The 24,141-nt window shown below is 59.6% G+C and overlaps 3 protein-coding genes across 4 annotated transcripts; 2 read left to right on the top strand and 1 right to left on the bottom strand.

Moving 5' to 3' along the window:
- The first annotated feature begins 581 nt into the window (after positions 1 to 581).
- On the top strand, positions 582 to 7,520 carry FAM71E2 (family with sequence similarity 71 member E2). Its single transcript, XM_029236389.1, is given in 9 exon segments — positions 582 to 1,299; positions 1,485 to 1,639; positions 1,716 to 1,954; positions 2,378 to 2,385; positions 2,499 to 2,827; positions 3,371 to 4,040; positions 4,042 to 4,210; positions 4,213 to 5,134; positions 7,267 to 7,520. Coding segments are annotated over 9 exon segments (2,670 nt in total). The 5' UTR covers positions 582 to 1,149; the 3' UTR covers positions 7,295 to 7,520.
- Positions 7,521 to 8,042: 522 nt separating this feature from the next.
- On the top strand, positions 8,043 to 8,950 carry LOC114908851 (cytochrome c oxidase subunit 6B2). Its single transcript, XM_029245544.1, is given in 3 exon segments — positions 8,043 to 8,154; positions 8,562 to 8,662; positions 8,776 to 8,950. Coding segments are annotated over 3 exon segments (264 nt in total). The 3' UTR covers positions 8,827 to 8,950.
- A 2,792-nt stretch (positions 8,951 to 11,742) lies between these two features.
- Positions 11,743 to 21,506, bottom strand: KMT5C (lysine methyltransferase 5C). Of its 2 annotated transcripts, none has more exons than XM_029244822.1 (9): positions 21,318 to 21,506; positions 19,448 to 19,582; positions 19,114 to 19,279; positions 18,638 to 18,747; positions 17,644 to 17,807; positions 17,465 to 17,484; positions 15,640 to 15,776; positions 15,372 to 15,532; positions 11,743 to 12,222 (listed from the first exon to the last, which is right to left on the bottom strand). In XM_029244822.1, exons 2-9 carry the CDS (start codon positions 19,555 to 19,557, stop codon positions 11,990 to 11,992), a joined length of 1,101 nt encoding a protein of 366 aa, XP_029100655.1. In that variant the 5' UTR covers positions 19,558 to 19,582; positions 21,318 to 21,506; the 3' UTR covers positions 11,743 to 11,989. The 2 variants fall into 2 exon arrangements, with proteins under 2 accessions (XP_029100655.1, XP_029100652.1); XM_029244819.1 differs by lacking the exon at positions 11,743 to 12,222 and adding an exon at positions 13,116 to 15,077.
- Positions 21,507 to 24,141: the final 2,635 nt, after the last annotated feature.

Raw genomic sequence — 24,141 nt, 5'->3', positions numbered from 1 at the left:
TAGGCGATGGTTATATACATGACAGTGCATCCATGTGATGGAATACACCAGCCATGAAGAGGGATGCTACAGAGACTGCTTTAGGCATAGAAGAAGCAGGCCACAAGGCTACAAACCACTGTGTGATCCCCATTTTGTATAGATACATATAATCCATGGATTATTTAAAAATCCTAGAAGGAAATACACCAAAGTGTTGACTATGGCCACCTCAGGGTACAAGGTGGAGGTGGGATTGTGGGTGACTTTCGTTATTTGTGCTTCTCTGTATTTTCCAGAATTTTTACAATGACCGTGTATTTTGCATGACACTTGAAAAAATAATAACCACTCTATTTAGAATGACAGAACATCAGCACCCCCCACCCTGAAAGCCCTCAGAAGGGGACAGGAATGGCCATTCACTGTGCGCCTGCTCTGCGCCATGCCTTAAGTGCGGGGTTTTACTTGCAGGATCCCGTGCATCCTCCAGTACCCCCCAATTTTACAGATGAGGGAAGCTGAGGCTCCGCAGGGATGCCTGTCGTTTAAGGCCACACAGCTAGGGAGAGGCAGAATATGATTTTGCCAAAGGTCCGGCTTATTCCAAACCTCATGTCCCTTTCTTTATAACCAATGTAGAGCAACTGTTGCCACGGACACAAACAAGTTAGATACAGGGAAACTGAGGCTCCTGGGGGTATAGACCTTACCCAGGGTGTAGACATGGGTCAGTGGCAAGTTGGGACTGTAATTCAGGCCTCCCCTCTTAAGAGTCAGAAACCCTTTTGTTTAATTATTCACTTACAACATCCCAGATGGCCCCTCCCAGGGCCCCGGGTCATCCTTAGTTTGGGTCTGGAGCAAGGGCTTCTGATTCACCCACCCCAGCCTTCAAGACTCCAGGACAGGTTCCTAGAGGGGAAGGGAGCTGAAGGCCCCTGGAGACTTCCCAGGAAGAGCTGCAGCTGTGTCCGATGAGGTCACAAATCTCCTCCACCGAAGTCTCCTCCCCCAGGCCAGGGCTGAGCACCTCTGCAGGGCCATGTCCAAGCCCTGGGGAAGCTCCACCCTCTGGAACCGCTGAAGCTCGAGGGGCTGGGGCCGGTGGGCTGGGGGGCCGGCACCCTGCCTCCGTGTCCCGGGTGACCGACACTTTCTGCAGCCATCATGGACCGGCTCTGGAACATCAGGCGTTGGGAGCCACTCCAGGGCCCCCTGAAGTGGGTCCCCACCCTGGGCGAGCTGCAGAAGACCCTCCAGAAGGGCGAGTACTTGCCCCTCCGCCCGCTGCCCGTGTTCGAGAGTAACTTTGTCCAGGTCCCTGGCTCCCTGTGCCCTGGGGGCAGAGAGGGGCAGGAGGGAAGGGAGACCCCCTGGGCTGGGGGATTTGGGCCCAGGAGGGCACAAGGCAGCTGGGGGGCTGGGGGGTGGAGCTCTGTGTGGAGGTGCCAGAGGAGCATAAGAGAAAGGAGTGGTCCCAGCCCCTCTCCCTGGATCCCCAGGTGACCAGTCGAGGGGCCCCAGTGTATGTGCACCACAGAACCAACCGAGTGACCACGGGCGTGGCCGCCTCCCTGCCAGGCCTGGTGTTGCCAGACATCCTGCTGGTGGCCCAGCCCCCCGCGGGCAGGGAGCGCTCCAGCCTCGTCCTCACCAGGTGCCACCATCCCCCCATCCCCTGCCACCTCGCCCCCATCTCCTGCTCTTCCGCTTCCATCTCCTGCCTCTGCTAGGATGATCCTGCTGGACCTGGCCCACCTCTACGTCCACGACCTGTCTGCCTGGCACCTGAAGCTGCGTCTGGTCATGGGCTGCCGCTATTATCTGGAGCTGGACGCCCCTGACAATGAGGTCAGCTTCCTGTTTGACCGCTGGATCCGCCTCATCAACCTGCTCGGGCAGCCCGCCCCCTCCTGGGCCCCCAGGACCCTCCACACGCCCCCCATGGACCCGGGCCACGTGGCACCTCCAGGTGGGCTCTGACCCCATAGACCCCTGGGGGCAGCTATGGTTCTAGATTCGAGAGGGTGCCAAGACCAAAAGCCAGAAGTACAGGAGCCCCAGGAATGGAGCTGGGGCCAGGACCCCTGGCTCTGAAGGAGGAGGAGGCCTGCACTCCAGAGTCTGAGGGAGGAGGGACCAGGGGCTGAATACGTGGGTCTGAGTGGGGAGGGGCTGGGGGCCTGGACCCCTGGGTCTGAGGGGGGAGAGAACAGGGGCTGGATACCTGGGTCTGAGGGGGGAGGGGCTGGGGGCCTGGAGTCCTGGGTCTGAGGGGGGAGGGGCTGGGGCCCTGGAGTCCTGGGCTGGGTAGGTAATGGAGATGTGGAAACCAGGAAGATCTCACCCTTCCTCACTGCCCCTCTTCCTGTCCACAGGACCCGTTTCACCACAGACGTTCAGGTGAGCTGGCTTGGGTGTCCATCAGGCTCTTCCCTGAGTCTCAGCTTCTCCTCCACCAGGCGCGGACAAAGCCTCAGCATCATACCCCTCTCTCCCCTGACTGAGCCCACCAGGAGTCCCCTCTGGGCCTCCCCCCACACCGTGTCATCCCCATTGGGGTCCTTGACCTGAAGTGTCCCCCTGCCTTTCCAGTCATGATTGTCGAACCCACCTTTCCTTACAAGATTCTGACAACTCAGAGACAGAGGAAGGCCAAGGTGAGCGGCCCCGGTGGGCCTGGAGGGGAAAAGGCTGACAGGGCTGCACCTCCTGACTGCCCTCCCTCCTCCCGCTGCCAGACCCTCAGGCGCAAATTCAAGTCTCAGGCCCTGGGTGACTCCGTGCCGCTAGGCTGGTCACAGCTGGAGCAAGCTGACGCAAGAAAGAAATCTACAGAAAAGAAGTAGCCTTGGGGCCTTGCTGCCTTGCAGGGCAGGGGGGAAGGGTGGGGATCCTAGTGCTGAAGCCGCCAAAGTCACACCAAATTGTCCTTACAGGTCCCAACCGGACCTCTCCCTGAGAGACCGCAAACCAAAATCCAAGTTTCCGGTGAGCACACCCCCCTCCCTCTGCCTCCATGAATGGACCCCGAAATTCTGACCCTTCTGCTGAGAGCTCAGACTGCTTTCTTCCGCCCCACCCCACCAGAGAAGCCCAGCATCACCTTTCGGACCATCTTCAGCATCATTTCCAATACACCTGACCACATGGCATCCTCTTCCAAGGCTTCGAATATACTGAGAGCCGGGGCCAACTCTAGAATCAGAGGGAGGAGGGCAACTCACAGTCTGAGGGGGGAGGGGCTGGGGGCCTGGACTCCTGGGTCTGAGGGGGGAGGGGCTGGGGGCCTGGACCCCTGGGTCTGAGGGAGGAGGGGGTTGGGGGTCTGGACCCCTGGGTCTGAGGGGGGAGGGGGCTGGGGGCCTGGAACCTGGGTCTGAGGGAGGAGGGGGTTGGGAGCCTGGGTCTGGGCATCTCCACTGGCCTTGACCATCCTTCCCCTCCCCTCCATCTACCTACAGGGTTGCTCTAATTCTGAGGGGGCCACATACCTGGCAGGTTTACTTGAGACCCCTTCACTCTGTATCTCAGAGGACAGCCCTGAAATGCCCTTGCTGGGCTCCTGTGATCACTTGCATATGTACCCGTGGCAACAGGACATGGACGACCTGATGGACCCGGAGGCCAGCACCTTGTCCACGTCCTCCCTCTGCCCAGCCACCTACCCTCCTGACTTCCACAGGTGCAACGAACAGGCCAGGCCTCTGGACTCCGTGCAGAGACTGTGGCTGCCGCCCTCCCAGAAGCCCCCAGCCATCCCTGCTGCCTCTTGTAAGGCTCCATTCATCCTTGACCAGTCCCAGTTCTTGGCTGTACCTGCTCCATCCCGGAAAGCACCAGCTTTTCCTGCTGCTCCCCAGGAGGCCCCAGCCACACCTGCCCCATCTCAGAAGGCCACACATGTATTGGCTACTCCCCACGAGGCCCCAGCCACGCCTGCCCCATCTCAGAAGGCCACACATGTATTGGCTACTCCCCACAAAGCCCCAGCCATGCCTGCCCCATCTCAGAAGGCCGCGCGTACACTTGCTGTTCCCCCGAAGGCTGTGTCCCCGCCCTGCTCCAAACAGAAAATCTGTGTTCCTACCTACCCCGTCCCATAAGGCTCTGACCTTACCTACCCAATACCAAATGACATTGGACCCTGCCACCACTGGCGTGTTGCCTGCGGGAAGTCACGGAGGAGATGTGCTTGAGAAAAGCAAGCCTGAAGGGAAGCCAGAGCCGTGGTGTTGATGGGCACCCAGGAGACAAACATAGTAGAGGTGAGGACTCAGAAAACATCCCTGGAGCTGCCTTTCACCACCACCGAGAAGGAGTCGGAGGAAGTCCTGGTCAGCAGAGCCCAGGATGTCACCGCGGATGGCTTGAAGGGCAAGGGCAAGTTGGAGGACAAAGTCCGCAGGATGAAGGAGGAGATCTCTCTGGACATGCTGGGCTTCAAATCCAAGGAGGTGGGGCAGCAGCAGAAGTGGATCAAGACCCAGGAGCTGGCCATCGAGGAAGCCTCCCAGGGGCAGACCGGGCCCTTCTCAGTGGAAGGGCTCACCCGTGCCAAGCTGATGATCACTGCCAGTTCCAAGAATCCCTCCTTGAGATCAGCTCTGTTCAATCTGCCCTCCTGGCTCTCAACCCAGCAGGGGTCTGCCATGCCAAGTATGGACACGGTACCCCTCAGCACCACCAAGGTGTCCTTGCTGGAGGAGATGCCGGTGGTGGTCAGGGAGCAGCCACAGTTGGGGGCCTGGGCGAAGGGGAACACGTATCCATGGGCGGAGGTGGAGGAGGTGCCCCGGGACCCAAAGGGGCCTTCCAAAGCGTCCCCCTTCCCCAAGCGTGCCACCAGCAGCCCCAAGGTGAATGCTGCCTCCCTGACTCCCATCTCTCCGCCCTCAGCGAGGTGGGAGGACGTAACGGAGTCTCCTACCTCTCTGACCCCTGTCTCAAAGATGGAGGCCAGGGTCTCCCAACAGCCCAGGAGAGTATCTCAAGAACCCAAGAGGGTGCTGGACCAGTGCCCCATGGCCACAGTGGGGTCATCTTTGGAGATTCTCTTGCCCACTCTCTTGGAAATTGAGAGTATGAAGGACATGGTCTCCAAGGTGGAGAAGATAAAGGAGGAAGTGGGCATCTTTGCTCCTTCGCCCAGGTATTTGGGGTGACAGCTAACGTGTATTGTCAACTCTGTTATCCATGAGGTAGAGAGGATCATTCCTTCTTTTTCCACTTTCCTTTGTGCTCTCAGTGTATAGTGAGTGTCAACTACGTGCCAGGCATCATTCTATGCACTATGGACATGGCATTGAGCAATTTGGGGAGGGGGTCCTCCTGGCATCTTTTGGGTAGAGTCCAGGGACGATGCTCAACATCCCACAATGTATGCGATGGTGCCCCACAGCAAAGTATGATCCTCCACAAAGTATCAGTAGTGCTGAAGCTGGGAACTCTGACAAAATCCACAGTAATTATATTGTACATTATTAGCTGATAGGGCTCCGGGCAAACAGCAGGGTAGGGAGGGCTACGAGTGGGGGTAGGCAGCTTCCAGTATTGGATTGGGTGGTCCGGGAGGGCCTCAGTGAGCTAGTGTCATTTGTGTAAAGATCTGAAGGAGGGGAGTGAGGAAGCCATGTGGACATCTGGGGAAATTCGTTCCCTTCAGAAGGAACAACCACTGCAAAGTCCCTGAGGCAGGAATGTGCACGATGTGCTGGACCAAGAGGGAGCTCCAGGACAGCCCAGAGTAGGAATTGTGGTCACAGGAGTCACGAGGGTGGCACCATCATGTGGGGCCATCTTAAGTACTTTGGGTTTGATGCTGAGCGAACTGGAGGTTTTGAGCAGAACGGCTGGAGCTGCTGTATGTTAGAAAGGACTCTCTCTGGCTGAAGTGTGGAGAAGGTAGAGGAGGAAGGGTGGTTGCCAGGAGAAGAGTGGGGAGGCAGGAACAAGATGATGGTGGCTTGGACAAGAGGGGAAGGAATGGAGGTATTGAGAAGTGGTGGGGTTCCAGAGATACTTTGATGGTTGAGCCAACGGATCAGCTCATGGATTGGGCATGTTGTCATGGCATTGAGGTTTGGGATCTGAGCCACTGGGAAGATGCAGCAGTCAAGGAAGCTGTGAGTGGAGTAGATGTCAGGGACAAGATCAGGAATTCCATTTTGGACATCTTGATTCTGAGATGTCAGGTGACGATGCGGGGTACGCAGCTGGACACGTGAGTCTGGAATGATTTGGGGAATCATCAGCAAATGGATGGTTGCTGCAAGCTATGAGACTGGAGGTCACCAGCGAGTGACTGCAGGTGGAGACAGAGGCCAAGGTGTTTAGGGAAAGGGGAACCATAGTCAGAGAGTGAACACTGAACAGCATCCTGGACACCAGGTGAAGAAAGTGAGGAGCATCGTGAGGGCAGCCGTGTCAGATGCCACGAGCAGGTGAAGGAAGACAGGAGAGAGAGGACCTCTGGATGTAACAGCAAGGAGGTGACCTGGTGGGGACGAAGACCTGAGTGGGGCAGGCTTAAGGGAGCACAGGAAGTGGATCACCGTGCTACAACTCTTGAAAACATGTGGCTGAGCCAAAGGAGCTAGACACAGAAGGCCACATAGTGTACAATTTTCGTTTGCAAGAAATGTCCAGAAGAGGCAAATCCGAAGAGACAGGAAGCAGATTGGTGGCTGCCAGAAGCTGCAAGGGATGGGAGGAACGGGAAGTGACTGCTTAATGGATTTGGGGTTTCCTTTTGGGGTGATGAATATGTCCTGGGAGCTAGGTAGTGGTGGTGCTTGCACAACATTATGAATGTAATTTATGCCACTGAATTGTACACTTTAAAATTGTTACAATGGTAAATTTCATGGGATGTGTATTTTCCCACTACTTGTATACATACATATGTATGTAAAGAGGGGAATCGGAGAGGAGGAGTAGACCAGCTCTTTCCAAGTGATCTGCTGGAAGGGGAGGAGGGACCTGAAGAGGAAGCTGGTATAGGATGTGGGACAAAAGAGGGCTTCTTAAGAGGAAAGAGATATTAGTGCGTTTGGATGTTGGGGCAAAGGATCCAGAGTCAGACTTGATATTAAGGAGGCAGGAGGGAGAGAAACCTAGGAGGGACACTGGTGGAAACGTGGATTCCAGCTCAGGCTTGCCGGGCCCTGGAGCAGGACCACGCCCCCCCCCCCCCCCCCCCCCCCCGTCAGCATGTATTTATTGAGCAGTTACTACTCTCTCCCTGCCGATCCCCCAAAGCCCTCTCTGGCTTTCTCTCTGCAGCATGCACGGTTCCCAGCGGCCTCAATAGCGGGATGCGGGGAACTCAACCTCAGTCGCCGAAGTGTCCAGAGGAGCCCAGCGGGGCCAGGTAGCCCCTGAACCCTGCAGATCAGCCTTATACCTGGCGCTGGCGTCCAGGAGCCCGGACCCCACCCTGTCTCTTTCCTCTTCCTCGCAGGCCCCTAGGTGTTGTGCACCTCTACTGTAAGAATCAGGGTGCTGAAAAGGCCGGGCGGGGATGCTCCTCCGGTAGAGACCAGAGCTATCTATATCTTTATATATTGGGGGGGCGGGGGGCGGGTCGAGGGAGAGCCCGCGTGGTGGCCCAGTTTCGCAGAGATTAAAAGCATGAGCCTGAGACTCGGCAAGAGCAGCGCCCGGGTACCTGTGTGTGAGCGCCGGCCCCAAGCGGGGGTGTCGGGCCGGAGGTGGGAGTCGCGGCGGGGGAGGCGGGTCCACACCGACCCCGCCCCGCGTCCCAACGCAACGGCGTCCATTGGCTGGGGCTCCGGGGGTCCCAGCCAATCCGACCGGGAGGGTCGTGTTTTTCCTGGGCTGGGACCCTCGAGACTCAGAAGCGAGGGGGTCCCCGGACGGAGTCACAAGCACAACTGAGCCAGTGACCCGCTGACATCAGCCTGGTGAGGGCAGGACGGGTGGGAACGGGGGCTGGGTTTCGTGGTGGGGGTCAGGAGCTGAGTGCGGGTCGGAGCGAGGGGCGCCCCCTAGGCCCCACAGAACCCCATCCCTCCCCGCAGGAGACGCCGCCTTCGTGGATGTTGGGTATTGATTGCCCAAAGCCCTAAAAGGGGAGATGGCCAACGGCACCCTTCGACCCGCGCTTCCCCAAGCAGAACCAGACCCGTAACTGTTACCAGAACTTGCTGGGTAAAACCTCGCGGGCCAAGTTAGGGGGAGCGGGTGAGAGAAGGTGGGAGGCAGGAAGGGGCGCGCCCCACCTGAGGACGAGGAGAGGGTCCTGGACTCGCCGCGGGGGCGGAGACCGTTGGGGTTGGAGGTGGAGCGGACCACGGTCTGAAGGGGCGGGGCCTACCTGGGAGGGGAGGGGCCTTGTATGATAGGGCGGGACCGATCAGTGGAAGGTCGGGGCCTATTCTGGAGGCGTGCGATAAAGTCACGGAAGGGTGGGGTGACAGAATAGGCGAGGCCTGGCGGGGAGGAGGCGGGTCTGCAGCTGGACCTTTCTGGAGGGCGCGGCCTTGGTGTGGAGGGGGCGGGGCGTGCTTGCGACCCCGCCCACCTGCCCGCTCCTTCCCCCCCGCCCCACTCGGCAGACTACCGTCCCTGCGTCAAGAGGATGAGGCGCCGGGGGAAAAGCACACAGCCCTGCGAGTATTACTTCCGCGTGTTCCACGCGCTGTGCCCCATGAGCTGGGTGAGTGGACAGAGGGGCAGCGCACAGACGGGCCGGGCGAGGGTGGATGGGCCGGCTGAGTTGAGCAAGCGCCCGCTCCCCACCTTCCTCCATCCTACCCACCCCCACCCCAGGTGCAGCGCTGGACCGAGATCAAGGACGGGACTTTCGCTGGCAAAATCTAACGGCCCGAGGGCGGCTTCTCCGAGGGATCAGTATCAGTGTCATCACCCCCAATTCTCTCATCTTCCGGGCCCCACCACCCCAAACCCCGCCCCGTCTTTAAGCTGCAAATAAAGCTATGTTATTGCTGATATTTCTTCTTAATGTCTGGTCAGTGAGGTGCGCACGGGGGCGTCGGGAGATCCTCCCTGTCTGTGCCCTGCAGCCAACACTACTGGTTCTAATCATGGGAGGGGTGAGGGAGGACTGGGCTCCATCAGGGCTGGTATGGAGGGAGGACAGTCAGGGTAGGAGCAAGCTGAGCCCCCCGCTCCCACCCCCTTCCCACCTTCCCCCCTCCAGCAGGCAGCAGTCTCTTCTCAGCAGGGTCTCCCTTGGCTCTTTGAGTCCCAACACTTGCCCACCAGGACGGTTCCAGGGTCCTCCTGCCTCTCAGTCCCCACACGTACCTGTCACCCAAGTCCTCCCTCCACCTCTTCCTTCAGGATCCTCTTCCCCTCCTGGACCACCTCCCCAGCTGGCTCCTGGACTTCCTGCCCCACCCCTTCCATCCCATCTCAAGTTCCAAGGAGTCTTTTATATACCACCCAGCGCTGACCCCATCACTCCCTCCCCTGCTCCCCACCCTTCCCGGCTTGCCACCACTCCCTCACTCCCCTGTCCCCTTTGACTCCACATCCCTCCCAGTACATCCCCAACCCCATCACATGAGCCCCTCCCAACAGGGTGCTCTGCACTGGTCCCCTAGGTCTTTGGAGCGCCCTGTCCACAGCCAGGAGCAGCCTTTTCTCCTCTGATCAAACACACGTCACTTCAGTCTCTCCTGCCAGCCCATTCCTGACTGCGAGCTCCTCCAGGACGCTCAGAGCTCCAGGATAAATTCTTCTTCGCTCCCGCCCCACTCGGGCTCTGGGCCTGCCCTCAGCCAAGCTCAGGGACCACAATGCTGAGATTCATCCTGATTCCAGATGCCCCTCAAAATGTCACCTCTCCAGCCACCTCCCTCCCCCTCTCCCCCCCACCCCGAGCCAGGCTGAGGAGTGACCCTTGACAGAGCTCAGAGCCTGGGGCTTCTAGCCTGACCTAGATGGGCATGAGTCCTGGCCATCAGGGGGGCGGTGGATTTGACTTTCTGCCTGAAGCTGTCAGTCTCCTGGGGCAGCCTGGACCCCCAGACTCTGCCTGAAGTGATCTCATGAGGTCTCCATTCAACCCCAGGGTTCAAAGGTGGCTATTACTCATCATACGACAACTTACTGGGTGGCCCTGGACAAACCCCCTGACCTGCGTCACCTCAGTTTCCCCAGCTGTCAACAGAGATGGTGCAAAATCCCGTTATCAGGAGGGGTGGAATGATGGGAGGGGCTGGGTAAGCTCAGGGGAGAACTGGCTCCATCCACTCCCCTCACCCCCTCTATGCTGCCCTCATCCCCCTACCCAGGGCACACCCCAGATGTGCCATCTCCCAGGATGGCTCCACCCGAAACCTTGGCCCCGGGCCCCCTCTCTCAGACCACAACCTGAGAGGCAGAGGGGCAAATGAGGGCATGGGGTGTGGACTCAGACAGACAGGCTGGAAGCTACAGGAGGGGGTGAGTCGTTCATGTGACCTCCCCCGACCTGCAGACCTCTGGCCTGCACAGAGGTGGCGCTGCTGCAGGAAAGAAGGAAAGCCGTGATGCCACGCAGTCCAGGCAGCTCTGAGTCACCGAATGAATGGGGTGGCGGCTGTCTGAGCACTTGGTGAGGTCATCCAGGTAGCATCCAAGCACAAGGCCTGACACCTGTGCAGCCACAGCCAGCCTCCTGACCTCACCAGAGCGCCAGTGCTGCCAGTGTGTTCTCGCCCTGTGGGCCAGCAGCCCCTCCCAGTTCCCCCTTCTTTCCCTCTGGGGCCAGGATCCCTGCCACCATCCCTTGACCACTCCTGGGACGTTCTTACACTCCTGGCTTCCCTTCTGGCCACCACTGCCCTATGGATGCCTGAAGCCAGGGCAGGGCCAGATCCACTTCACTTCCAGCTGGCTGGGCCAACACTCTCAGGCCCCAAACTCTGGCTCTGAACACCTCTTCCTAGGCTCCTGGGCCATCTTCGCCCGCCCACATCCTGAAACCCCCAATGTCAAGCTCACTGTCCCGAAACAGCCTCCCGGGACAAAGGAAACTGACTTCCCCATCCCTCCTCACAACCTGCATCCCTGCTCTCCTCCTCCTCTCCCTGCTACCCCCTCCCAGTCCCAGCCCATCAACCGCACACTTACCCTCTTCCCCTCCCTCTGCAGCTCCTTCCTCCCAGTCTACTGAAAGGGTCAGGTGCTTCCCGGTCAAAATCACAAAACCACTCGGTGCCCTTCACCCGTTGCTCCATGAACCCTCCAGGCACTGCTCTGGCCCTCGTCTCCACCCACTCCCCCCTCCCATGGAAGCCACTGCTGAAACAAGCCCTGAGTCTCCAGTGGGCACGGCCCCAGCCTCCCCTCTGGTGTCTGCCTCTTTCCCATCCCAAGGATCTCAGAGCCTGGTTGAGCTCTGAGAATGGGTTCAAGTCCTGGCCCTGAAGCTTGCCAGCCTTGTGGCCCCAGACAAACTTCCTAAGCCCTCTGCACTGTGGCCTTCTCACCTAAAATACAGTGATAACGATACCTAGACTTCACAGGGCCGTGGGGAGGGTGATGCTGTGTCACAAGCCAGGACAGTGTCCAGTGCAGCTGTCCTCAGGGTGTGTGGGTTCTCTACGTAAATAATTTGAGGCACTCAGAGTCCTCATGTCGGCCTGATTCTGGTGCCCAATATCATGTTGGAGGTGGGGGTGACCAATCGTCAGCTGCCCTCCTGGATCAGCAACCCCAGGATGACCAACACCATCAACAGGGCCCTGGAGCTCCTGCAGGCATCTGGTCAGCCCCATGCACAGGGTAAAAGCATCAGAGAGCTCCCCCAAGGGGAGAAATGGGATCCAGGATTGGGATGTCCTGACTGGCTCCCTGCCGTCCCAGTAACCCAAGGAGGGGAACTTAGAAAGCTTTGGGGAAGGCACTGCAGATTGCAGGGCTTCCTGAGACTCTGGCCTGTAATTATTTCCTGTTTCTTTCAACTCCCTCCTCCTCCTCCCCCAGCCAGATTCTCCGCTTCCTTGCTCTGGCCCCCAAGTGTATGACGGGGTTCTCAGCTTGAGCCTTGACACTTCGGCCCTCCCCCTGGGGTTCCCAAGCCCCAGCTCCACCCAAACATCCCAGGGCCCGCCAGCTCACTGGACCCAACACACACTCCTCTCACTTCCCTATCGTGGTTGGGGCTCCATCTACCTGGTGGTTGAGGCAGAAACCTGGCAGCAAGGCGGGCTCTGTCCACGTACCAGCTGTGCGGCCTCAGGCAGACGTGCCTGCCCTCCCGACTACCTGCAAAGGCAGGGGGGTGATATTGGTAGCACTGCTGTGAAGGTTGATGCCAGATGCACAGAACCTGCGACCAGTGTCAGCTGTAGTTATTGTCCTGGAGGTCTTCCTTCCCCGTCATCCTGTCACTCTAGCCCAGTGGTTCCCACTGGGGGCTGGCTTTGACCTCTAGGGGTACATTTGGCAATGATCACAGATATTTCTGTCACCACTAAGGGGATGCTACTGGCAACTCGTGGGTGGAGGCCTGAGAGGCCACTCCTCGTCCTGTGACACTGGATTAGCAGCTCAAGACAGCAGTAGTGTTGAGAGTGAGAGACCCCGATCACTGGTTTCTAATCTTCGTGTTTTGGGTTCCAGACACTTTTGAGAGTTGGATGAAGGCTCTAAACCCTCTGCGCCAAGAACACGCCTGTGAATACGCAGTTACTACATTTGAAATAGGATTCCAGGAGGTTCTCGGAACCTCCAATGTCCATCCAGGCTAAGCCTCCTTACTCTGCTGTCATATTTGCCGAGAAGCCATGAATTTCTGCTTGTCTAGAGGGACAAGTTCTTTAGCGACTGTGTCAACCATCTCTCTTCGTTACCACTTGCTGACTGGGAGGCCCTCTCCCTCATTTTTAACCTGAGGGAGAAAACTAGGAGGGTTCAGTAGGATTTGCATGGAAGAAAGACACATTTTCTCATTCTGAAAGGAATGAAGCAGGCTATACATAAATAATATGAATTTTAAAGTAAAAAAAAAAGTTACCTGCTTTGAACTGTCCCCATCCCCACCCCCAGGTCCACTGTGGAAGTGCCCCTTCCTGGGCCATCTCCTTGGCCCACCCAAGTCTTCCTGCAGCCTCTCCATGTGTGTTCACCCCCTCTTCTCAGCACCCCCATGTCCCTCATGCATATGGCCTGGCCTCATCAGCCTCCAGGGTAAACTTTTCCAAGGCCGGTCGACATGGAGGAGATAAACTGGGGCCTGCAGCCCACACACGACCCTCAGACATTCCTGGCTTGTCCTCATGAAATGGCTGTGAGGCCTCAATGAACAAAAAAAACATATCCACAAGACGCTTTGCAGCGGGTGCCTGGTACCAGGAAGCACTCACTGATTGTAAGCTGTTAGTATTTCCTTCTGTAGAATGGGGGTTGAGGTGAGAATTAAGAGACGATGGGGGGAGTTCCCTGGTGGCCTAGTAGTTAGGATTCTGGGCTTTCACTGCTGTGGCCCGGGTTGAATCCCTGGTTGGAGAACTGAGAACTGAACTGGATCAGAAGAAACAAGAAGATTCACTGTCCTGGCCTCACAGAGCCAGGCCAACTGAGGTGACACACGTGAGGTCTGGGAGGGGCTCTGACTTCAGACAAGGGTGATCTGGCCCCAGGTGACCCGGGACAAGTCACTCTAATTGCTGGACCTCACTAATCTCATCTGAAAAATGGGGAGACTCCCCACCTGGGTGAGAAGATGGGACTGAAAGCATTCTTTATGAGCACAGTTTGCGCCTCTGTACTCGGCCATCCTCAGAGCCCACTGCCCTTCCACCCTTCCAAAGTTTTCAGGGCCCAAAGTCTGGGCTGCTTCCTGCCGGTCTGGTCTCCCCAGCAAGGCGGAGGGTCTCACCCTCCCAACGGACATCACTTCAAAATGTAAATCAAGATGAAATGCTTCCCAGGGCACTGCTTATGACAAGGTTTTAATAAAATAAAATAGAAAGTTCAAGTGCTTCCAATCCCCCAACATACCCCATTCTGGCGTGGGGGAGGGGAGGGAGCCCCCACAGCCCAGTAGCACCAGGGATAGCACCATGAGAAAGATGAGGTCGCACCGGCCTCCCTGAGACCCACGGGGGTGGTGGGGACATGCCCCTGGCCGCCCCCTCGTCGCCCCCCACCTCAGACACAGAGCCGAGAGCACACTGACTCCCCTCTGTAGGGCAGTGTCTAGGGAGCGCCAGCCCATGTCAGTTCCACCTCCTCCCGAGGCCTGGGCTTCTTTGGAGAAGCCACGGGGCGGCCCCCACCCCTTATGGCTTTGCTCCCTGGGCAGGAGAAGGCGGGTGGGGAGGGAACAGCTCCTTCAGCCCTGAGGCTGGGGCTGGGGTGGGAGGGCGGCAATGGCCAGGGCTCCCTGCTAGGATGGGGGTGGCTCAGGGGTCAGCAGTCACGAAGGGTCAGGGGTCAGATCCCCAGGGGGTGTCCAAACCAACCGGCCCTGGGGGTCAGAGCTGTGCTGGGGTTGAAAGTCAACGCCCTCCCAGAGGTCCAAGAGCTCCTTCTGGAGGTCGGTTACTGAGAACTCAGGGCAGAGGGGACCAGGAGGGACGCCCTCCTCTCCCAGCCTGGGCCTCCCTGTCCAGCCCGTCACGGCCCATCACCGTTGACATCCAGGTCGATGGAGCCATGGCTGACCACCAGCCGCAGGCGCTTGGGTGGGGAGAAGGGGGCAAAGGCAAGGGCCTGCTTGGGGATGGGGATGGGGCCTGGGGTCCCGGCAGGGACGGGAGTGGCAGTGGCAGGCGGGGCCGGGGCCACACGGCTCAGATCCACACGTACCACGTAAGGCAGCCCGTAGCGCCGGGCCCAGTGCCAGTCCTGCTGGGGGGCCCAGCGGGCACGGGCGGCCGGCCCCAGAGCCACTAGGGCCTCTGCCCGCAGGCAGCAGTGGGGGCCACAGCCTCCCCATCGGTGCAGGGAGACGCGGGCAGCACGGAGAACGGGGGGTGCCGGGGCCCGCCGGGGCTGGGGGCGTCGGCGTCTCCGGGGGCGCACCCGGAGCTGGGGCTGAGGCAGCCACTGGAGCCAGAGGGGTGAGGCATCGGGGCGGGCGCCGCAGGGCGGGGGGCGCAGGGGCTGGCAGGCAGCTGTGGAGGCCCAAGGGAGGGGGAGTGGGGAGAGAAAAGGGCAGCTGTGTGAGCAGGGCCTCTTCAGAGGGGAAGAGCTCCTGCTCAGGCCAGCCGCCACCCCCCCCACCCCTGCCCGATGCTCTTCAGAGGGGAACAGATGAAGAGAGGGATGTTCAGGAGTGAGGTCCTGTCTGGGGGACCAAGTGGGGGTACCAGGAGGGACAAGACGAGCGGAGGGCAGAGAAGGGGCTGGGGCTGGGGGGGCAGCTGATGAAGACAGGCCAACAGGACAGGGCCCCGCCCCACACTCACCGCAGAACAGGTCCCGGCGCAGCGGGGGTGGGTGGGCACAGGCCCGGGGGCCATCCAGGCCCTGCTGCAGCCGCCGCTTCGTCTCCCGGAGCTCATACTTGTCCACGGGCCGGGGCGGCAGGGGCTCCTTGGGCTGCAGTCGGAAAGCTCCTTCGCCTCTCCTAAGGATGGGAGGGAAGTGAGGAGGGAGGGAGGGGTGGGCCCTGAGGATGCACTTCTGGTTCCCAGGATCCCAGGGACCGTGTCCCTTCCTGCAGGCCATCCCCACCTCTCGCAGGTGTAGCATTCACAGTGCTCATTCTTTTCACCGAAGAAGCCTTCGCCGTAGAAGCAGGTCACCTCGTCCCCTGGCTCGATGTCCCGGAGCACCTTCACGCAGGCGGCGTTCCCATCTGCAGGTACGAACTAGGGGCCAGGAGGCTCAGCGCCCTGTCCTGGGGGTGGCCTGGCTCCACCCCGCCTGGCCTGGCACCCTGGCCTCAAGGGTCCCCCTAGGATGTGCAGCGCCAGGAGCCTGGGGAAGAGCCCTGCCCAGGGCCTGCCCTCAGCATGCACTCCCTGACCCTCCCCCGTTTTGCTGGCTCCCACCCTCCCTGCAGGACATGACCTAACCAGCCCCTGGCACCGTGCACAAGAACTGCTCCCTCCAGCACTCCTTCTCGGGCTCCTCTGACACACCCTGCCAGCCTGCACCTCAGTGGCCGAGATGTGCGCCTCTGCCTGGCTCTGCAGCCTGCCCTTCCCGAGGCCTGTGTCCACCCCGCAGCCCCAGTCCAGGATCGCCACCCCTCTCGCCTGCCTGCTCCTGACTCCAAGCTCCCCATTTGGGAGAGGCAGCACTCCCACCCATCTGTCCATCCTAGCCTGACACACACCTGGGAGTGCCCCTGGCCGCCTGCCCACCCGCCTGATGCCAGGACAACTGGCCGGCACCTCCTGAGCGGGCAGTGTTGGGCGTCCTCTTTCCCTCCCTCCCTGAGACCCCAGCTGCCCCTCATCACCTCCTACGCAGCTCTGCCCCAGGCTACCTGCCAGGCCCACCCCCGAAGCTCCCAGAGCAGCGGCACCAGGGCCTCTGAGAACCAAGCCCCCTTCACTCACCCCGTGGGAGCCTCCACGGGGCAGACCCAGCTCACGCTGACACACGAGGCGGGAGCTACTGTGCCTCCTCGCTCTCCGGTGTGACGCCTCCCCTCTGAGATGCCCTAAAGCGGCCCCATTTGCCCTCAACACCTAGAAAAATCCTACTCCTCCTTCAACGCCTGGCTCCAGCGTCACTTCCATGCAGCCTGCGGTTCCACACCACGTGGTGGCTGACCCCCACCTCACCGAGCTTTGCTCGACTCTCCATCCTATCCAGCGTCTGTGCCCCGAAACCCACGGAACAGTGTGCAGAGTCACAGGACGCTGCCACACACCCAGCCTTCACGACTGTCCCAGGAGGCAAGTTCTCCCCGTTTCCCATCCGAGAAGAGAAAACAGGGCCAGGGCAGCAGAGCCAGGACTCAAACCCTCCCCACACCCCTGGGGTCCCAAGGGCGGCCAGGTGAGCCCCACACTTGGCAGGGCGCACACCCAAGGCCTTACAGGGGCCATCTCCCCACAACTCCTCTCTCTCACTGCTCCGTGCTCCACACACAGCACAGGGTGGGGGGTGGCCTCCTAGAGCCTCCTATTGGGAAGAGTCCTTGTCCTCCAGGGCAGCACTTGCTCTGACCCCACCCCAGGAGGCCCTCCCCAGCCTCCTGCTATCACAGCTGCCGTGGGTGTCTCCCTGGGAAGCCCGGGGCCCATGGCACAGGCAGGGGCACTTTGTGTCTCCCCATCACCACACTCCCGCCAAACTGGCCCAGCCCCCCGCCCAGGTTCAGAGAAGGGAGAATGCGGCCAGCAGGTGGCAGCCTGGGTTCCAGTGTGACTTTAACCAGAGCCCCTCCCTCCTCTGACAATCGCACAAGCGCCAGTGCTGCACAACCAGGGGTGGGAAACTACTTTGTCAGATGGGGAGACCCGGGGACAGTTTCTGGCTATTCGCCGAGCAGAAAGCCCCTCCCTCGTGCCCATTCCTGCGAACGGGGGTCCCCAGGTCTCACCTTGCAGTTGGGTTTGCAGTCTGGAGCCAGTTGGGGGGTCGCGGGGAGAGAAGAGAACTGGGTCAGAGAGCCAGAGAGCCGGGGCTCAACCCCTCCCCCGCTGGCTCCTCGCACCACCCCGCCCCCGGCCCCGCCCCCACTGCCCCCTCCGGCCCCCCCAGCCCCCTCCTCGTCCCCACCGTGGTTGATGAAGGCGGCCGGGCCGAGCCACAGCTGAGCGCTGCGCTTGCGGGTGGAGTACATGATACTGAAGTCATTCTCCCCGGCCCTCAGCAGCCCCTCGTCCGCCTCCCGCAGCTCTGCGATGCAGCCCACCAGCAGCTCCAACTTCTCGTTCTTTTTCCTGCCCAGAAGCCAGGTGGTGGGTCTGTGAGCACCTCCCTGACCACCAGTGCTGGGGACAGGGGCCCCTCATCCCAGGCCTCCGGCAGGAAGAATCGATGGGACGCACCAGCCACCGCGTTCCAGCTCCCAAATCTGAAATTCACCCACCGTTGCCTCTACACCTACGCAGGCGCGGCACCCTCCACCTCCTGAAAGCCTGACCCGCATCCTCTCCCGCTCTCGGTTCCTCCAGCCTCCAGTGCCCACTGCCTCGGCCTCTCGCAGTCCAGTTCTGCCCGGAAGTCCCCACAGGCACCCCCGCACTCTTCACTAGACCCTTTGGCTCATCCTTCGGGCCTCAGCCTAGGCCTGGCTCCCAGGAACACTCTCAAAATTCCCGGGCAGGCTCAGGACTCACTGAGCAGCTGTGGTCAGCCCTGTGCGCTCACTCAGCTACCACCTGCCTTCCCGCTAGAATGTGAGCAGTGGGCAGGGTCCTCTTGTTCACGGTCCTGCCCCGTACCCAGCAGCGATTGCTACGCAGCAGGGGCTCCAGTGGGGATGAAAAAAAAGACGGCACAGTCCTGGGTGCAAGATCAGTCCTTTCTTGGCAGCCCCAGAGAGCCTGGGTCTCGAGGGGATCTCATCTCCCAGCAGGGTCGTGGTGGGCCAGGAGGGTCTTGGGGGACCAGACCCGGCCTCCTTTCTCTCAACACAGACATCTTCATGGCCCTGTCCCGAGTGTCCAGTCTCCTCCAGAAGGGAGGGGGTTTCCTCCCCCAGCAGCCCCCAGGGAGGGATGCCTCCTGTCAGGCCTAGGGCCCTGGGAGGTATGTTCTGCCCTCTTACCAAGTGCGGGTAGACACAATCTTGGCTCCATTTGTCTCCATGGAATAACGGGTACAGGGCAAGATGGTGAAGCCGCTTTCAGGCAGGAAGGCTCGGAGGTAGCGATAGATCTGGGGGAGGTGAGGGGTGGCACGGTGAGGACGTGGGGCAGGGTCGTCCTCGGCCCTCTCTCCTGGGTTCTAGTCCTGCTCTGCCACTGACTCGCTGTGTGGTCTCAGGGAACTCACTTCCCCTCTCGGGGCCTCAGTTTCCTCATCTGTCAAATGAAGAAGTTAGACTCCATCTCAGAGGGCCCCCCAGCTCTCCTTTCCTAGGATTCTCTGAGCCTTGCCTCAGATGGTCCCAATGGCTAGGAAGTCAGGGAGTCCCGGGGAGCTGTGCTGAAGGTCTGCCCGACAGGGCGGAGGACCCAGGACAGGCAGAGGAGACGGGGAGAACACGAGGGCCGAGGGGAGGGAAGGGAAGGGCTCCCTCACGTGGGTCTTGAGGGCAGCCTCCTGCCGCGGGCCCCGGCTCTGGAAGTAGTGGGCCATCCAGCCTCCCAGCGTCAGGGCCCGGTACGCAGCCTCCAGGTCCCGCTGCCTCAGGAAGGCCTCCAGCGCTGAGCGCAGGTGGTGCTGTCGCCGCAGGGGGGGCACGGGGCTGGGGGAGAGGGCACGCCTGGGTCCCAGGGCCTTGGCCTATTCCCTCTGGGCCTTCCCAGGCCCCACCCCCACCCCCACTCGGAGCTGAGAGGAGGATGGGGCTGAGGGGTGGCAGTGGAAGGAAGGGGTCCCGAGCCCTCGGTCGCCCTCCCCCAGGTCGCCTCACCTGACGTTCATCTTATGGGTGCGGAAGCCGAGGTAGGGGTCCAGGACGAGGCTGGTGGCGAGGTCGTCATTCTCACACAGTTCCCTGGCTGTCACTCTGTCGGGGCCCATGGTGCCCCAGGCACCATGCTGCCTCCTGCAGAGAGTGGAGAGCTCAGGGCAGGGGCAGGGGCGGTGCCCCGGGCGTGTGCCTGCTCTATGTCACTTATAGGTTGTGTGAGACTTAGGCAAGCCCTTCAGTCTCCTCATCTATAAAGCAGGGAGAAAAGCAATACTGACTTCACAGGGCTCTCGGTGAAGATGAAATGCAACAAGTGCTTCTGACAATGGGGAGATCCCCAAAGAAATGCCAGCCACCATCGTTAGTAGCTGCATCTCCTCCAGCCACCTATGACAGCCCCGCCACGTGCACACACACACGCAGATTCCCCAGGACCCCCATACACACCACACACACGCGCGCACACACACACACACACACACGCACACGCGCAAACGTGCCAGCTGGCCCACGGAAGGCTGATTAATTGGCAGTCTGGGATAACCCTAAAGGCTTAGTCCTGCAGGAGGTGGAAGTCAAGGGGGACCCAGCAGCTCCACCTCTGGCCCTCACCAAGGAAAAAGCCCAGGCTTCCTGCCCAACCAGAACTGCTTGTTCCTCTGCCCATCCCCACTCTCTCCTGGCCTTGGCCTCCACCCCCATCCCCAGCAGCCCTTGGGAGTCCTCAGAAGGCTCTGGGTGAAACCCCAGGCAGCCCGAGTCGGAGGCGGGTGAGGGGAGGGAGAGCAGAGGAAGGATCCCAGCACCTGCTCTCTCTCCAAGGATTCCGGGGGAGGGAGGGGCACAGAGGACAAAGCGGGGGGAGGGGGGGAGAGAAAAGGAACGGTGTGGAGAGGCAGAAGAGGCCCATAAAAAAAGAGGAGAAAGACGGGGATTAGCAAAACGAAACAAAACAAGCCTCCTAACCCCGACTGCAGAGGGCCTGGTGGGCACCGACACCACGGTGCTTCAGGGAGAGCAGATGGGGGACGGCGAGGAAAGGGGAGCTGGAAAGAGATCAGGAGCTAGAGCAGCTGGGAAAGGGGGTCGAGAAGGCACGCAGGCTGGGGATAAATAAAGAGGGGGCGCTGCGGGAAGGCGCTGGAACAGAACGGAAGCTGCAGAGGGGCAAGCGGGTAATACGAACACCACAGGGAGGGAGCTGGGGCAGGGAGAAGGGGCGGGGGTGCCTGCGGGGGAGACCGAGGGCTGCGGGAAGGCTTGGGGATCCAGGGAGGATCCCAGGAAAGCTAGCAGGGAGACCAGGGGTCCAACGAAAGTAGAGAAGGACCTGGAGGTTCAGGGAGGGTCCTGAGATGGTATAGGGGGGCCTAGGGGTTCCAGAACGGGGCTTGGAGAAGCAAACAGGGACAGGGGAAAGTCCTAGGGATCCAGGGAGGAGCACAGAAGAGCCGCAAGAAGAGAGCCTGGGCTCCAGGGAAGGATCTGGGTAGACAGTGAGAATCCAGGGGAAAGGCCTGAGGTCCAGAGGGAAATTGGGGGAAGCAGACAGGAGCCTGGGGAGGCAGGGAAAGTGCAGGAGAAGGGCCTGAGATCCGGGGAGCGGAGTGTAGAGTCAGAGGGCGAGCTGAGGGTCCAGGGAAGGGCCTGGAGCGCGAGAGCGGGGCCTGGGTAAGGAAGCACAGGAAAGGGGCTGGGCGCCGAGAGCAGCCTGAGGCTCGCCGAAGGGCCAGGAGACGTGGGCGCCTGGACACGAGGAGGGGCCGGGCGGGGAGGGGGACAGTCGGGGCTGGGGACGACCGGGAGCCAAGGCGGCGCGGGGCGGGGGCCGAGAGGGGGCTCAGAAGTCGGGCCCCGCGCCGCCCCTCACCCGCTTCTCCTCCTCCTCCTCCTCAGGCGCCCGCGCTGCGGCTGCCACCACCTCCCACAGCCTTCTCCAGCTCTCTTCAGACACGGTCGCCGCGCCTCCCGTCTGCCCAGCCGGGCCCGCCTCGCAACGGCCGTCACGGCCTTCCATTGGCCAAGGTCGCCGCCACTCTTCAGTCGCTCTGAAGCTTGCGCCGCTCCCGTTGGCCGGACTCCGCTCTGCCCCTCCCTGCCCGCCCCACGGTCAGCGCCCCTAAAAAACTCCGCGTCGCCCTCGCTGCCGTTGAGAGCCGCCAACTGCACCCAGTGGCTGCCGCCGCTGTCCTTCCGGCGCTGCCATGGAGACGTATCCCCGCCCACGGCCCAAAGTCGACGCCCTCATTGGCCGAAAGCGCCGTCGCTCCGGGAGAAACGCGGGTTTGGGTCGGGTTATTTGGGTCCAAGTGGAAAGAGGGCGGGTACCGCCTGCTCCAGAGCCCGTATGTGATTGGTTGGCCTTGGAGCGACTCATGCTTCCATTGGCTAAGGTCTCCGCCTGTCACCATAGAGTCGCGACCTCCCTGTTCTTTTTCTGTGGCGAAACCTTCGACCACCAGAGGGAGAAGCAGGGGAGGACGGGAGGGGGGGTGAATGCGCGCGCACCTCCTTCCCCCCGCCCGTCTGGGCCAGCGGTTGCCAAGGCGACAAAACTTTATTGACAACCCTGCCCGGTACAAAGGGCTTTTCGCTCTCTTCCTCACTCCTAGACCACCTTCTCTTCCCCTGAATAACCTGTTTAATTTTGAGTACCCACAATACACTCTGTGGGTGAAAGGGTCAGAAAGAAGGAGATTGATAGGTGGGGGCTTTGAAGAAAGCCCTGACTCATGGGGAGCTCCCATGGGGCACCCCCCCACGCCCACAGTTGAGATCACCCCTCTGCTCCAGTCCTAGAGGCAAACATAATTAGTAATTCATCATAATTACGCCCAGAATAATAAGCCCCACACTTGGAGCAGGTGGTCTTTGTTTTGTTGCTGGCTGTATATCCTGTGCTCTTGGAACAATGCGTGGCACGGAATAGGTGCTTCATTAATTTGTGCTGAAGGAATGAATGTATGAAGCTGGTTTCTGCAATCCGTCACTCTGTGACTTTGGAGAAGTGGCTTGCCCTCTCTGGGCCTCAGGCTCGCATCTATAAAATAAGGACCACACTGGTCCCTCTTTGAGGGGTCTTCCTTAACACCCTCCTAGGTGTCCTTCACTCGTGCTTCCAGGCTCCCACCCTCTGTTCTTTCCCCAGCTGGGACTATCCCCAGCTCGGAGACACCCCCAACCCAGGTACCCCCACCCCCATAAGGATGGCTACAGCTCCGGAGAAGAGATGCAGCCTCACCCGGAGAAGGGGAGCCAGCAAGCAGAGAGGACCCTATAAAAAGCTCAGCTCGGGGCTTCCCTGGTGGCGCAGTGGTTGAGAGTCCGCCTGCCGATGCGGGGGACACGGGTTAGTGCCCCGGTCCGGGAGGATCCCACATGCCGCGGAGCGGCTGGCCCCGTGAGCCATGGCCGCTGAGCCTGCGCGTCCGGAGCCTGTGCTCCGCAACGGGAGAGGCCCGCGTTCCGAAAAAAAAAAAAAAAAAAAAAAAAAGCTCACCTCAACTGAAACAACACTGTAAATCAACTAAATTCCAATAAAAATTAATTTTAAAAAACAACAGCAACAAAAAAACTCAGCTATTCGGGAAAGTCCTATCAGCAGGTCTGAATCTTAAAAGTGCAGCCCTGGGCTTTCCTGATGGCGCAGTGGTTGAGGATCCGCCTGCCGATGCAGGGGACACGGGTTCGTGCCCCGGTCCGGGAAGACGTGCCGCGCAGCAGCTAGGCCCGTGAGCTATGGCCGCTGAGCCTGCGCGTCCGGAGCCTGTTCTCCGCAACGGGAGAGGCCACAACAGTGAGAGGCTAGCGTACCGAAAAAAAAAAAAAAAAAAGTGCAGACCTTCCACCAGCGGGTGTACACCCTAGAGAAATTCTCAAAAATGTAAACAAAAAAATAAGCACAAAAATACTTGCGACAGTGGTGTTCGTAAGGGTGAAAAACTGGAAGCGGCTTAAATGTCCATCACATGAGGCATGAATTAAATGGATCATGGTATCTTTACACAGGGGAACACCATACTACGGTGAAAGTAGGTGAACCAGCACTCTGTATATCAACCTGGACAACCCTAAAGCATGCTGCTAGTTGCAGAAGTTTACATAGTCGAATGCACGCAGTTTTAAAACACATAAAACAGGGGTTGTGTGTGGACGCATGAAATTATACACAAACTTGCATGGGTATGATAAGGGGCGGGGAAGTCCCAGTGGCGACCTCTGGGGGCAGAGCGGAAGGGATGCAACCAGGAAAGCTACTCAGGACATTGTTATTTGTAATTTTTTTGTTTTTTAAGCCGGGAGGTGGAAGCCCTGAGTTCATTGTATTCACTGTCTGTTCTTTTTCTACGTGTCAGAAATATTTCATAATACAAATAACATTTTAACACGCCAATGCCACTTCCAGGATTTTATGCTAAAGAAATAACTGGACAAGTGTTAAAATATTTAAAGATGTTTGTCTCAGCATTTGTTGAAAAAGCAGAAAAATAGGAAGAGCCGTAATGTCCAGCTGTAGGAGGTTGGTTGGACCGATTACGGCATATTCGCAAGACGGAAGAACAATAGTACCTAACAGTTGCTGAGATCTTAGCACACTCCAGTCACTTTGCAAATAGTCCTGTGAGGGAGGGGCTGTTATTATCCCCATTTTACAGATGAGCAGAGTGAAACTTTCCAAGGAGGTGTAACTGGCC

This window comes from Monodon monoceros, unplaced genomic scaffold (genome assembly GCF_005190385.1).
Source record: "Monodon monoceros isolate NGI ecotype Baffin Bay Population unplaced genomic scaffold, NGI_Narwhal_1 Super_Scaffold_10, whole genome shotgun sequence".
Lineage (NCBI taxonomy): Eukaryota > Metazoa > Chordata > Mammalia > Artiodactyla > Monodontidae > Monodon > Monodon monoceros.
This window is presented reverse-complemented; position numbering and strand designations above follow the sequence as displayed.

Coding starts and splice junctions, on each gene's coding strand:
- KMT5C (XM_029244819.1), bottom strand. CDS start 19,557: ATGGGCCCCGACAGAGTGACAGCCAGGGAACTGTGTGAGAATGACGAC. Junction 18,748..19,113: donor AGGCTGCCCTCAAGACCCAC/GTGAGGGAGCCC, acceptor CACCTCCCCCAG/ATCTATCGCTACCTCCGAGC. Junction 17,485..17,643: donor GGCCGCCTTCATCAACCACG/GTGGGGACGAGG, acceptor AACTGGCTCCAG/ACTGCAAACCCAACTGCAAG.